At 41.0% G+C, this 15,613-nt stretch overlaps 1 protein-coding gene across 1 annotated transcript in view; it reads left to right on the top strand.

The window, feature by feature from the left end:
* The window catches only part of CLSTN2 (calsyntenin 2), a 1,274,185-nt gene that overhangs the window by 975,012 nt on the left and 283,560 nt on the right, over window positions 1-15,613 (top strand). Inside the window, exon 6 of the mRNA XM_082249414.1 lies at window positions 9,525-9,710. Coding sequence (XP_082105540.1) covers window positions 9,525-9,710 — 186 coding nt within the window. The remainder of the gene's footprint in view (window positions 1-9,524; window positions 9,711-15,613) is intronic.

The following is a 15,613-nucleotide window of genomic DNA, read 5'->3' as shown; positions in this document are numbered from 1 at the left end:
ATCCCCCAAGGTAATACTTAAAATCTGGCCTGTTAGTGGGTCCCGAGGACCGGAATTGAGAACCACTGCTCTAGTTTGTAGATGGGATAAATTTTGCACAAACCAATCAAAATATGCTTATTGCAATTTTCCAAAAATATGTATCAGAATACAAATTTGCCTAAAAGAATGAAACATTTTGATTTTTACATTTTTTTTTGGGGGGGGGGGTGTTATATAGCAGAATATGAAAAAAAATATATAGATTTTTCATAATTGTTGCTCTTTTTTATTTATAGCACAAAAAATAAAAATCGCACAGGTAATCAAATACCACCAAAAGAAAGCTCTATTTGTGGGAAGAAAAGGACATTAATTTTATCCAGTCAATCCATATTGACTGTTTTTACATCCAGAGGACAGGTTAGGAAATATGGTCAATAGCACATTTTTAGACAAAGTTGAACATGTATACAGTAAATATCAGTCTACTAGATAAAACTCTAATCCTTCCACTTTATAAAACCCTGGTCCGCCCACATCTGGAGTATTCTGTCCAGCTCTGGTCGCCAGTCCTCAGGAGGGATGTGTTGGAGCTGAAGAGAGTCCAGAGAAGGGCAACTAAACTAATTAGGGGATTGGAGGACCTTAATTATGAAGAGCGTCTGCAATCGCTTGATTTATTCTCCCTGGAGAAGAGACGCCTGAGAGGGGACATGATTGCAATTTATAAATATCTCAATGGTGATCTCGGCATAGAAAAAAAGCTATTCAATCGGAGGGATTGCATGAGGACTCGAGGGCATAACCTCAGGCAACGTGGGGGGTTCTTTACCGTTAGGGCTACAAGATTGTGGAATTCTCTACCACAAGAGGTGGTTTCTGTGGGAAGTATGGTGGCTTTCAAAAGACTCTTAGAAGTACATCTCAAGGATCAGAACATTCAGGGGTATGTGAGATGAGTACGGCCACACACACCTACACAGGTTGAACTGGATGGACTATTGTCTTTATTCAACCTCACCTACTATGTAACTATGTACTATGTCCACCATTTTTATCTTCATAATGGGGAGCAGGGTTGCCAACTGTCGTTAAATTTACTGACATTTTGTAAAGTGTAGCAAATGTCTGTCTATTTTATGTCAGTAAAAACCCGTCCCTATTTTCAAGTCAGTGTTGGCTCAGCAAGTGTAAGAAAGAACCAGCAGCCACTTATCCAGGCAGAATGAAGAGCCAGTTTGGATTATTTTTCAATAGAAGCAGGCTGGAGCTGGAGGTAGAAAGAGCAGGCGGCTGCATTTGCCGATCCTGCTCCTCTCATTCCAGCTGCAGTGTGATCTCAACTTTGCTCTGCCTGCCGCCTCTCTGCATAGATAGGTAGTTTGACCTGCACTAATGTAACGCTAACTCAAACCCTGCACTCTGTATGCGGTGCGCACCTGAACCCTGCACCCTGTACCTAATGCACACTCCTTGTATTTAATGTCCCTTTAAGACCCTACCCCTGTTAGTGCAGAAGGTAATACTGATGCCTCCTGAATGTGTTTTTTTCTCTACGCGAATGGGAATTTTGCATTGAAATACTGTGTCAAAACCGCAAGCCAAACATTTGGTTTGTGGCTGCTGCGCAGACCCATTAAGCTCAATGGGCAGGTTTGACAGGTGATGCCATCCTTGAAACCTGACATGTTGAGTTACAATTTCCACACTATAAAGCTATGGCAATGTGTACTCACCCATGCAGCTGCTATGTTCATTTAGAGGTAGGTGGCCAGAAGCAGTTCTGTTTAATCATCCTTTTTGTTAGGCCTCTCCAACTATTAGATGTAATAGGTCGTGCCCATTGCTCTCTTTGGCATGTATAACAGAATGGGTTTTTCAACTGTATTCCAGCAGGGTGCCTGATATTTTATCATGCTGTGTTGTGTTTTAAATGTAAAAACAGACCGTGTTTATAATGCTTAAATATTGATTGTTTTAGTTTCTAATAGGAGTTCCTCAATTTGTCAGTAAAAATGCACAGTAAATGTTCCATGTTATGTCAGTATGTTGGCGGCTGGCAGTCCGGATAGGTAGGTGGGGGGAGGGGTATTGCTGTAATTGCTACAGGTATGAAGCATATACATATAGAGCACTTTGCACTTACCTGCAGCAGCCTCTTAGACAGTCAAAGCTTCAACACTTCTAAGTGAAGTCAGGTCTGCCACTAAGCCCCCATATATTTGAATTGGTCCCTTACTATAATGGCCAAGCTTTCCTTTCTTGTCTGAATGGCCAAAGATTCACCCATGACAGGTTTGGGAGACTGCTGTAGGTGGCAGAACTGGGAGCTTTCATACATGTAGCAATTTATATGCTGCAAGCTGAAGTATTGGGAGCTATCACACATGCAGCAATTTGTATTTGTATAAAAATGTTTAGTTGCTTTAGAGCTCATTCATAATAGTGGCAGCTCCTCTGAAAGTGATCTATGATCTGATTGCTTTTTATGAACATTTGACAAGCGGTGAAGAGGTGACATGTTACCTCATTCATTGATATTTTAACTCCCAAAATGCAGCATCACTGTGTTGCCACACTTGCAATACACATGGTTGTGGGGCAGTTGCAGCGTGGCCGCATTCACCTAGGGGTATACTTCCTGCCACAGCTTGTGTACTACCCTGGCTTTACCATCCCCAAACATCATGTGTGGATGAGTCCTTGAATCACATCTGTGTGACTGCATGCTACGTGTAGGGCAGATCATTCATCTCAATCTCAAAAACACATTGCATTTGCTAATGCGTGGGGTGCTATTAAGAATTATTATTATAGTACCTCTGTGCATCTGCTAAAGAACAGCATGTCTGCAACGTGCACAATTTTGTGTGCATTCTTTGACATGCAGTAAGGGGAACCAAGCCTTAGACTCTGGTGCCTCCAGATTGAAAGTGCTTTTTAAGGGCGCCATGACTGAAAAAAAACTTTGAGAAACACTGATTTACACTATTGCCTCATCTAAGCACCATTCTGCGAAAATGTCTGTGTGGTGTTCTCCTTATAAGTCAAGTGACTTGAAAGTCCTTAATGAAAATGGACTTAAAAAAAAAAACTTTAATACATATTATCTACAGTATATGGTATTCTATGCTCAGGAAGGATTTTATTAAAATTGGTGCAGACAGAATCTGAAGCACCTCTGCATGACAACCAAACAGCTTCCATTTTTAGTGTGTTCAGTTAAGCTTTAAAAATGAAACTCAGAAGTTGCACAGCTGCTCAAGATTCTGTCTGCTCCAGTTTTGGTAAATTCCCCTCTCAGTATGATAGTGGTTGTAGCAGTTCCATTATGCAGCCTCTTGCTTTCAGTAGCCTTAAACCCTCATTGTTAAAATAATACTACAACTAGTTCTTGGCAGCAGTCCCCTTGCATAGCTAACAACAGTCACCGAGAGAAATAACATGGTCTATCATATAGCGAAGTTATCATTAAAATGTTATGGTTTATGTATATTTTATTTCCCTCCTTGGTCATTTTCTGTTGTGAGGATTATGGGATTGGTGAGTTATGGGCCAGCTATATAAGATTATATGCCACATCAGGCATCTAATTTTACATACTGTTTTCTAGCACTTAACTGGTATAAATAAATAACACTAAAATACAGTTAAAATCATTTATCTGCATCCTCCATAATTTAGAACCTGGGACAAAAAAGTTGTTTTTACCTTATGTAAGTCTGGAGAGGCTCAATACTGTATGCACAGTGTGGAAGAAAGAAGGACATGGTAGATATGAATGTAGCACCCCCTGGGTCTTCTAAAGGCAGGATGTCACCTCCAGAGGCAGGGAGCAAGCTAGAATTTACCCCAGAGCTGATTCCATGGCTATAATGGGGAGTATTGAGCAAAAATCGGGCACCAGTCACTTTTGATCTTTTCAAAGCTTTAATGTAGAACTTGGAAGAAGGTAGTAGGAGAGAGGGATAGGGGTCTCAGATACCAGTAGCAGATTACATACATGCTCCTTGGATCCAGAAAAAGTACAGCTTTCCAGTATCAGAACCTTTAAGACGACCTGGCGATACTGCAAACACAATATCAGATTGTAGAGCAAGATCCAGCTTCACAATATCAGAACCCTTAAGCCAACCCAGCAACACTGTATGCACATTTTAGATGTAGGTGCCTCCTCCAAATGAGTCCCCAGGCCCTCCTGAGAGACCTTCATCCTGGCTCTCTCCAACAAGGGACCACGTCGGGCAAGACAGCCTAAGGACCACCTCAGAATTAGTAGGCCCCAGACAGGCTTCTGGGCCTAAATGCAGAGCTTACTTAAGAAGCATCTCCTCAGGGCAGAGGGGCCTAAGGCAAGAAAGAGAGTACATTGCCCCGCCTAAATATATATCCTCTCCCAGAATGCACCAGTTGCCAAGAACCTCTTACTTGGCTGGCTGGAAGAAAATAAATATTCATAACTCAACCTAGTTGTACTATCTCATACTGGCCTGTGGTACCAGTGACCCCTACTGGCGACAGTGAGAAATGCACAACCTAATTGACATTAGGGAAATACCAGACTAACTGTACAATCAATCTGAGCTGCCTACAGACCAGCCAAAAAATAAATTTGCATATTAGCCCCAATTTTGGACCAGGGTGCTACATGAAGGAGACCATTAAATACATCAAGAGGTTAAATAAAATTCAGAAGGGCATCATCTTTAATATAAATCCAGGATCAAGAACACAGGGACATGACTTCAGGCTCAAATCAGATATATGTGGTACGGGAAATGCAGTGAATCCTGTACATTTCATGCATTGCATTGAAATTGCGCAGCGTTCATGTAAACCACATGTCGATATTAAGTTTTCAGAGCACAGTGCGGTTGACAGAATCTGATCGTTTAGCTGTGAAAACCCATGCAATTCAATTCCAGTGCAGAAAGAAAGGGCCGTGCACCTTTTTAATGCAGATTTATTGTGACTTGAGCCATACAAATGTATGGACCAGTATCAACCTTTCTTGACGACTTCTCTGCCTGGCTACCCTACTTTCTCTCTTCCGAAATCTCCACAATCATTCTCGATTACTTCAACATCCCTATTAATACTAACACTCCTGCTACCTCCAAACTTCTCAGTTTAACCTCCTCCTTTGACCTGAAGCAATGGATACATGCTTCTACTCACTCTGAAGGCAATATCCTTGACCTTGTTTTCTCCCACGTAAGCACTCCGTACAACCTTTCAAACTATCCTTTACCTCTCTTTGATCACTACCTTATTAGTTTCACTCTCTCCCTCTCCTCCACCTCCTCTCCGTCCAACTGCCTTACAGTTACCCATAGAAACCTACGCCATTTCAACCCTTCTCTTCTCTACTCTGCTACCGACCACCTCTATGACAAAATTTCACCCCTGTCCTGCACCAACCTAGCCACTTCTGTCTACAACGCTTCACTTTTAGCCTCCCTGGACACACTGGTCCCCCTCAATACACATTGAATCAGACTGCAACGCTTTCAACCTTGGCAAACAGATAACACTAGAAGTCTGAAATTGCATAGCCATGCTCTTGAGCACCTATGGCGTAAGACTAGGTCTCAGAAAGATTTCAACCAATATAAATCTGCCCTCCAAAAATACAATTCCAGTCTCCACACTGCCAAGCAGACCTATTTTATCACTCTCATTAACAACTCATCATCCCGCCCCCCGGAAACTCTTCACTACCTTTGATTCTCTACTTCGTCCTCCACTGCCTCCACTCACTAACTAACTCACTGCCCAGGAGACCACCAACAACTTCAAACAGAAGATTGCTATAATTCGTGAGGAGATCTCTGCTGTTCAGATACCTTTCATGCTTTACACTTCATGCCCACAGGTGCAATCACTACTTCCCTCATTCAACCCCACCACTATAGACGAGGTTGCTAAACTACTTGCTAACGTCCACTTAACCATCTGCCCTCTGGATCCTGTTCCCTCACAAATCCTACGTTCACCCTCTGACTCTATTCTACACTCTCTAACCCACATCTACAATCTCTCTCTCTCTTCTGGCATCTTCCCCAACTCTCTAAAACATACACTAGTTAGCCCCATACTTAAAAAGCCCTCACTGGACCCAACCAATCTTAATAACCTACGCCCTATTTCCTTGCTCCCCTTTTTATCCAAACTCCTTGAACATCTGGTCTACAACTGACTGAGCGACCACCTTGCCGAGAATAGCTATCTTGATTCCCTTCAGTCTGGATTTCTGCCTCAACACTCCACAGAAACTGCTCTCCTAAAACTAAAAAAAAAAAAAAAACAATCTACTAACGCCCAAAACCAATGGACACTATTCTGTACTCCTACCCCTGGACTTTTCTTCTGCCTTTGATACGGTTGACCACCCCCTCCTCCTCAACACCTCAAAAAACTCCACGCCTTTGGTCTCCGTGACTGTACTCTTCACTGGTTCTCTTCCTACTTATCCAACCGCACCTTTAGTGTTACTTACTATTCTACTTCCTCCTCTCCTCTTCCTTTCTCTGTTGGGGTCCCGCAAGGTTCTGTTCTATGACATCTCCTATTTTCAATCTACTCCTCCTCTCTGGGTCAGCCTCCCACGACTTCCAATATCCTCTCTACACTGACGATACCCAAATCTATTTATCCACCCCTCAGTTCACTCCCTCAGTCTCCTCACGTATCACTAATTTACTATCAGATATATCAGTCTGGATGTCACACCACTTCTTCAAACTCGATCTATCCAAAACCAAACTTAGAATTTTTCCTCCACCATGTGCCCCTTCCCCCAATCTCTCTGTCAATATCGATGGCTCAACTATCAGCCCATCCCCGCATGCCAAGGTCCTAGGTGTTGTCCTGGACTCTGAACTCTCCTTCAAGCCCCACATCCAATCACTGTCCAAATCTTGCCACCTCAACTTCTGAAACATCTCCAAAATACGCCCCTTTCTAACCAATGACACAACAAAGCTTCTAGTTCACTCCATGGTCATCTCGCACCTCAACTACTGAAATTCCCTTCTCATTGACTTACCTCTACATATGCTATCCCCCCTTCAATCCATCATGAATGCTACTGCCAGACTCATCCACCTTACCAATCGCTCAGTGTCCGTTACTCCTCTCTGTCAATCCCTCCACTGGCTTCCGCTCACCCAACAAATTTAATTAAAAATACTAACAACATCTTACAAAGCCATCCAAAATTTAGCCCCCCAGCTACATCACTATCCTAGTCTCAAAATACCAAGCTAATCGCTCTCTTCGTTCCTCTCAAAACCTCCTGCACTCTAGCTCCCTCGTCACCTCCTCCCATACTCGCCTCCAGGACTTTTCCAGAGCCTCTCCAATCCTATGGAACTCCTTACCCCAATCTGTCTGACTATCTCCTACTCTATTAGCTTTTAGACAATCCCTGAAAACCCTCCTCTTCAGAGAAGCCTATTCTACCCACACCTAACAACTGTACTTCCATTTTCTCTATTAGCTCATCTCCCACAGTTATTGCCTTTTTTTTCACCTGACCCTCCCTTCTAGATTGTAAGCTCTAACGAGCAGGGTCCTCCAATTCCTCCTGTATTGAATTGTATTGTAAACAAGCAAAAAATTGGGGGAGCAAACCCTGAACATGTATATCTAAAGCCGGTGCAGCTATGGACCAAGCAACATGTATATTAAAAAAGAATAGCGCACACATGCAAAAGAAATGACTATCAAATATGGAGACAATCCATAAATAAAAATGGGGATTTAGTCCCACCATATGGCCATATCGTGCTCAAGCCCACCACTGCGTCAAAGTACCCCATTATCAGTGGGTCCTACACTATCCATAAAAAAGGGGTGAATCCAGCCTCTCTAACCCTTGGAGACAACACTCCTTGCTGGGATAGATGTGCTAATGCACTACAAAGGACTCCTCCTATATCTACTTGATAGTGGACTCTGATAGAGTACAGGTGTGTGTGGGGGGTGGGACGCTCAACCTCAGAAGTCTGGTCAGACCTAATACATAATAAACAAGCAAAAAATTGGGGGAGCAAACCCTGAACATGTATATCTAAAGCCGGTACAGCTATGGATAGTGTATCAGTGGGTCCTACACTATCCATAAAAAAGGGTAGAATCCAGCCTCTCTAACCCTTGTACTCTATCGGTGTCCACTATCAAGTAGATATAGGAGGAGTCGCTTGTAGTGCATTAGCACATCTTTCCCAGCAAGGAGTGTTGTCTCCAAGGGTTAGAGAGGCTGGATTCACCCATTTTTTATGGATAGTGTAGGACCCACTGATAATGGGGTACTTTGACGCAGTGGTGGGCTTGAGCACGATATGGCCATATGGTGGGACTAAATCCCCATTTTTATTTATGGATTGTCTCCATATTTGATAGTCATTTCTTTTGCATGTGTGCGCTATTCTTTTTTAATATACATGTTGCTTGGTCCATAGCTGCACCGGCTTTAGATATACATGTTCAGGGTTTGCTCCCCCAATTTTTTGCTTTTTTATTATGTATTCGGTCTGACCAAACTTCTGAGGTTAAGCATCCCATCCCCCACACACACCTGTACTCTATCGGTGTCCACTATCAAGTAGATATAGGAGGAGTTGCTTGTAGTGCATTAGCACATCTTTCCCAGCAAGAAGTGTTGTATCCAAGGGTTAGAGAGGCTGGATTCACCCCTTTTTTATGGATAGTGTAGGACCCACTGATAATGGGGTACTTTGACGCAGTGGTGGGCTTGAGCACGATATGGCCATATGGAGGGACTAAATCCCCATTTTTATTTATGGATTGTCTCCATATTTGATAGTCATTTCTTTTGCATGTGTGCGCTATTCTTTTTTAATATACATGTTGCTTGGTCCATAGCTGCACCGGCTTTAGATATACATGTTCAGGGTTTGCTTCCCCAATTTTTTGCTTGTTTATTGAATTGTATTGTAACTGTATTGTCTTCCCTCATATTGTAAAGCGCTTTGCAAACTGTTGGCCCTATGAAAAATCCTGTATAATAATAATAATGGCTCAAAACTCAACACACAGACATTGCATGTGATTTGAGTAGGAATGCTGGGCCATTGCTATCAGACTAAGATGAGATGTGGTGTCCCACACCGCATATATGTGGACCTAGTCTTAAACTAGCAGGAGAAAAGTTTAAAACTATCCTAATCTTAGAAAGTATTATTTTACTGAAAGGATAGTTAATGCTTGGAATTTACTTCCAGCAGAGGGAGTAAGTCAGTCAATAGTAAGTGGATTCAAACAGGTTTGGGACAAGCATACAGTATATCTACAGTACATTCAGACAAAATAGTAAACAAAAAAAAATAAAAAACATGTATAAATACAAAAATATGAGGCATACTCAAGGGACTCTTGGTCTTTTTTTCTGTGTTTCTAAGTCTTTCGGGATATGCTGGATTGCCATAACAATGGGCACTATTGTAGAAGTAAAAAATCGCTTTGGCACTTAACACTTTTTAAAAAAAAATGTATATTATTTCTTTATTTTTCTTTAGATTGGGAGAAAAGGATTGAATACAACATTGGTTCTGGAAGTGTTGCGCTATTTCCGAATATCCATTTGGAGACCTGCGATGGACCAGTATCCTCCGTACGAACTAGTGTTGAACTGCAGACCAATCACATTGGAAAAGGTTGTGATCGTAAATCATATTCAGACACCTCCTTGCAAAAATTGTGTGGTAAGTCTAGATAATTAAATATTCAATATTTCATCCACCTTAAAAAAAGTGTGAAAATGTAACTTTTTTCCTCGACTATAATAAATTATGAAATAGGCACAAAACTGTGACGATGGCACCCTCTCACACTGCACAGAGATTTTTAACAAGCAAAGTGCTAGCAGACTGAGTGTGTTCATTAACGCCGCAGTTAATAAGTTACACACACAAACAATAGTTATCACCACATGTTTTAGTGGAAATACACACTATTTATCGCATTTGCAGTATCAATATGGTAGCACTTGCTCTTGAAAGAGGTAAGGACAGAATAAGCGTAACGATTTTTAAATATAATTTTAATGAAAGAAAAGGAAAAAGAGTGCAAGAAATATTTACAGAAATAATAAACAATTAACAACAGAAAAATAAATGGGATAGAATGTGATAAGCTCTCATGAATGACCCTTAGCAACCTGGCATGATGTTGTTGGAAAAATGAGAGCTGTAAAGCTGCAAATGCAGGCATCTTTTCAGATCCCTGAGGATGGCATTTAAAGATATAACATAACTAATCAAATGATCTGAGGAGTGTGCTGAAGGGTGTTGAAGTGTTTTATATTTGGTCAGCTGCCACTCCATCAGTGCCAGTTTATTTAACGGTACCAATTTTTCCAGATGGCCATGTTTTCCAGTACAACAACCAATGTGTGTTTGAATAGAATGAAATCACAATTTGATAGAAATCAAAGATGATATTGAGTTCATGCCCATTTTCTTAAGGTTTTTTTGTGCCTAATCCGCTAGCTGTACATTATGGCACAGGCATGTCTGCTATCATAATAAATATTACTTTCTTTTACATTTCAGTAAATGCTTGCTATTACCATAATTTTATCATATCAGCATAGATTTTGAGACTTAGGTTGTATGAAACGTGCTATTTCAGGTTAAGTAAAACCAGATTCACATGGGTTTTAGCAATTTATGACCAGAGAATAGCTTGTTAGTAGTCCTTCTAGAGGTTTTAAAACATGGCCATTTTTACAATTGCTATTTCAAGGCATGGATTAACTACTTGCTGCCTGCCCACTGTCAAATGACGGTGGAGCGGTGTGGCTCTCGTCTGGGAGTACATCATATGACAGCGCCCCAGAACGATCGCAGGCGCACTGTATTCCTAGGACATGGCGCAATCTAGGTAAAGAGCCAATGATGTGGCTCTTTACCCATGTGATCAGCTGTGTCAACATGTAAATGAGGAAGTGCTATTTATTGGCGTTCTTTGCCTCACACTGTCAGAGTGTGTGGCGAGAAGGGCTAATGAATGGCTCCTCCTCAAAAGGGAGTCCAGGACAGGTAATCAGGGCACTGATCATTAGTGCCCTGATTACAGTAAAGAAAAAGACAATGCCCATAAGTGACACCCATCAGTGACACCAACCAATGCCCATTAATGACACTAAGCAGTGACCCCAATCAGTACCCACAGTGAACTCATTCACTGCCCATTAGTGTTCCCAGACAGTGGCCATCAGTGCCTGCTCATCTGTGCTTCCCATCAGTGCTGCCCATCAGTGCCTATCAGTGCCCATCAGTGCCATCTGTCAGTGCCCATCAGTGCTGTCTGTCAGTGTCCATTAGTGCCGCCCACCAGTGCCACCTATCAGTGTCCATCAGTGGCACCTATCAGTGTTCATCAGTGTCACCTATCAGTGCCACCTATCAGTGCCCATCAGTGCAGCATATTAGTGCCTCCTCATCAGTGCCACCTCATCAGTTCCAATCAATGCCACCTCATTAGTGCCCATCAGTGCCACCTCATCAGTGCCCATCAGTGCTGCCTCATCAGCACACATCAATGAAGGAGAAAAAATTCTTATTTACAAAATGTACTGACAGAAATCAAGAAAAACTTTTTTTTTTAATTTTCTTTTTTTTTTTTTTAGTAAAAAATAAAAAAAAAAACAGTGGTAATAAAATACCACCAAAAAAACTCTATTTGTGTAAAAAAAAAAGATCAAAATTTAATTTGGGTACAGCATTGCATGACCACGCAATTGTCATTCAAAGTGTGATAGCGCTGAAAGCTGAAAATTGGCCTGGGCAGGAAGGGGGTGAAAGTGGCCTGTATTGAAGTATTTAAGAGACATCCTGCTAATTGACTTTTTGGCCTTTAATTAGCCATTTATGACTGGGCTTTTTGATAGCTGTTCAGATTTTGGCTAAACAGGATCTATGTTACAGATTTCTTCTAATGAAGTTTAATAGAATTTATTGTAGCCTGCTTGAGCCTTGAGCTTCTGCATGGTCCTGTGAAAATAAAGCCTAAACCTGATGCCAAAAATGTGAAAACTGGGTCAAATAAGGGTAGCACTGAGTTCAGCACAACTCTCCATCCTCCCTACACAGTTTGGAGTTCATTAGACCTCGTTATTGTCACAAAAAACAAACACTACACTTGCTATTTAATAAGCATGGTTCTACAGATCTTGAGGAGGCTTCCTAATAGCTGATTGAGTTCCTAGAAAACAGCTGGGCATCAATAGCTTACCTGCCTGTGTAGTCTAAAATCATTTCAAGATAAAGTTAAAGTTAATACTGCATATATATACCTGTAATACTAAGTTAATATTTTTAAATTATTCCCAATAATAATGAAAATGTTTCTTCTAACAAACATAGTCATAAAGAGGGAAATCTACACATTTCATTTTTTCTTTAGATATCCATGTAGATGTCATACATATAAACTAAGTAATGATTTTTATCTTATTTTATGCTTACATTGAATAAATAGGATAAAATAATAGAGCTATTCTGACAATCTGAGCATGATGATAATAGGTGAAGATATATTTTGATTATGCTTTTAGTGATGGAATTAATTCTTTAAATCAAGTGGTTAGGCAAGAATATAGTTGCTGTCTGGCAAGTATTTTACTGGCCTTACCTGGCTTTTACATAAGTCAACTTTTCTAAAATAAAAAAAAAAAATTGCCAGGACTACCAGGTTGCCAGCTCAGACCTGTCTGCCTGCAGTCACTCTGCTGGCACAGACAAATGTTTGTTCACGGACAGGCAGGCTGTGAATTCTATTACCTTTGGTTACTAGTTATCTGTTTTGTATTTATTTCTCAGCTGGTTGCAATTGTATTTTTTAGGTAAATTCATAAAACTATTCGCTGATAAGACTGGACATGTTCGTTGTTTGAATTTATCAGAACAGACAGGATTTCCATTTAAATTACATTCTACTTCAATTATGGTTTTATTTGCCAAGGAATGTGTGAAAAGTAGATTGGAGCAGACAGATTTCCTGTAAAAGGTGGCCTATAATGTCATAAATATCTGAACACTTTCCAACAAGGACATAATTGAGACTCAAACAGACAACTTTCTGATGACTGAAGACAGACCATGGTTTACCAATAAGCTCCTTCTGCCCCATTATATGATCCTTTTTTTTTTTTGCTTAAAGGAAATGTAATATGAAAAGATAATGTAGGCTGCTATTGCTGACAGTCCCTCTGAAACGTGCTAGTTGCCTGGCTGTCATGCTGATGATTTAGCTTCTATGACCTGAAGCTGTAATACAGATAAGAAAAGTGACTTTTCTATGATTGCATTTTATGTGTTTATTCTGAGTTTGGGATTCAGAAGTTCAAAATCAGGCATAGCCATGCAGCAATCATTCTCAAAAGGAGGCCAGAAATGACAACCCCCCCTTCCTCCGCACACACACATACACACACACATACATACTTACACAAATGCATGCACACACAAGCTTCTCCCGTGAGGGTATGTGTACAGTTTGTACACTGGTAGGTCCAATTATCTTCAGACATTTGCACATTATAATAAATAACCCAAAATAGTGCCATCTGCTGGCAGCTAATCATTTGTAGCATATGCCATCTTTCAGTTTCTGTTCTAGAAGAACAAACCCTTTACAATCTACTTTAGTATTTCATGGGTAGTTTATTAATGCTGTAAAATACAGGGGTTTCCTAAAACTTAACTCCTTATAAAAGTCCTCCCTTGCAGAGAGGCTGACCCTACATTGCAAGGGCTAATTGATCATTTAGTCTAGTTTAGTAAGATCACTTTAATTTACCTGATTTTCCACTACTCCAGCAATTGGTGCTTCCATATTCTCCAACAGTGGACTGTCCCTCAGTGTCCTCACCTCCAGTGCAGGGCTCTGGTCCCTGCATCAGTCTTGATGATATCAGAGGGCATTTGACTGCCAGACAAAGGCTGCAGGGACCATCTCAGATAAGCCTGTGAGAGTGAAAGATTAGGTAAGTAAAAATGCTGTACCCAGTCCCCTTGAGCATAAATTAGCAGTTAACCCTTGCACTGTGAACTGAGCCCCACTGCAACACAGGGCTTTTTACTTTTCTGGAATTCAGCTTCAAAAGTCCTAAGTTTCTTGTGACTTTAAATAGTTTGTTTGAACAAGCTGGTCCAAAGAAACTATTTGCTTCACTAACAGATATGCCCATTGGGAGCGCTGTTACAGTGCTTAAGATTTCCTGTCTGGCAAAAAAATATGTGCTGCTCAGCCATTCACTGGAAATCTTGTGTGCCATCAATGAATACAGGGATTCCTCTGATTGGCTAAGGTAGAGAAGAAGGAGGAGGATGTCATGATCTCCACCTTAGCCAGTCAGAGAAAGCCTTGAGGGATGAAGTTGGTATGATAGTAACTGCACATTACCTTTGTTGATCCCTATAGGTATGTCCAGTTCTCTAACCTCTACAGATTCACCTTTCTACAACAAGGTATATCTGAGTGATTGGGAGAAAGTAGCTTCAGCTACAGTGCATTGTGAAAGTATTCGGCCCCTTTGAACTTTGCAACCTTTTGCCACATTTCAGGCTTCAAACATAAAGATATAAAACTGTAATTTTTTTTGAAGAATCAACAACAAGTGGGACACAATCATGAAGTGGAACGAAATTTATTGGATATTTCATACTTTTATAACAAATAAAAAACTGAAAAATTGGGCGTGCAAAATTATTCAGCCCCCTTAAGTTAATACTTTGTGGCGCCACCTTTTGCTGCGATTACAGCTGTAAGTCCCTTGGGGTATGTCTCTATCAGTTTTGCACATCGAGAGACTGAAATTTTTGCCCATTCCTCCTTGCAAAACAGCTCAAGCTCAGTGAGGTTGGATGGAGAGCGTTTGTGAACAGCAGTTTTGAGTTCTTTCCACAGATTCTCGATTGGATTCAGGTCTGGACTTTGACTTGGCCATTCTAACACCTGGATATGTTTATTTGTGAACCATTCCATTGTAGATTTTGCTTTATGTTTTGGATCATTGTCTTGTTGGAAGACAAATCTCCGTCCCAGTCTCAGGTCTTTTGCAGACTCCATCAGGTTTTCTTCCAGAATGGTCCTGTATTTGGCTCCATACATCTTCCCATCATTTTTAACCATCTTCCCTGTCCCTGCTGAAGAAAAGCAGGCCCAAACCATGATGCTGCCACCACCATGTTTGACAGTGGGGATGGTGTGTTCAGGGTGATGAGCTGTGTTGCTTTTATGCCAAACATAACGTTTTGCATTGTTGCCAAAAAGTTCGATTTTGGTTTCATCTGACTAGAGCACCTTCTTCCACATGTTTGGTGTGTCTCCCAGGTGGCTTATGGCAAACTTTAAACTACACTTTTTATGGATATCTTTAAGAAATGGCTTTCTTCTTGCCACTCTTCCATAAAGGCCAGATTTGTGCAGTATACGACTGATTGTTGTCCTATGGACAGAGTCTCCCACCTCAGCTGTAGATCTCTGCAGTTCATCCAGAGTGATCATGGGCCTCTTGGCTGCATCTCTGATCAGTCTTCTCCTTGTATGAGCTGAAAGTTTAGAGGGATGGCCAGGTCTTCGTAGATTTGCAGTGGTCTTA

Source organism: Pelophylax lessonae, assembly GCF_965119305.1.
Source record: "Pelophylax lessonae genome assembly, chromosome: 3".
Lineage (NCBI taxonomy): Eukaryota > Metazoa > Chordata > Amphibia > Anura > Ranidae > Pelophylax > Pelophylax lessonae.
This window is presented reverse-complemented; position numbering and strand designations above follow the sequence as displayed.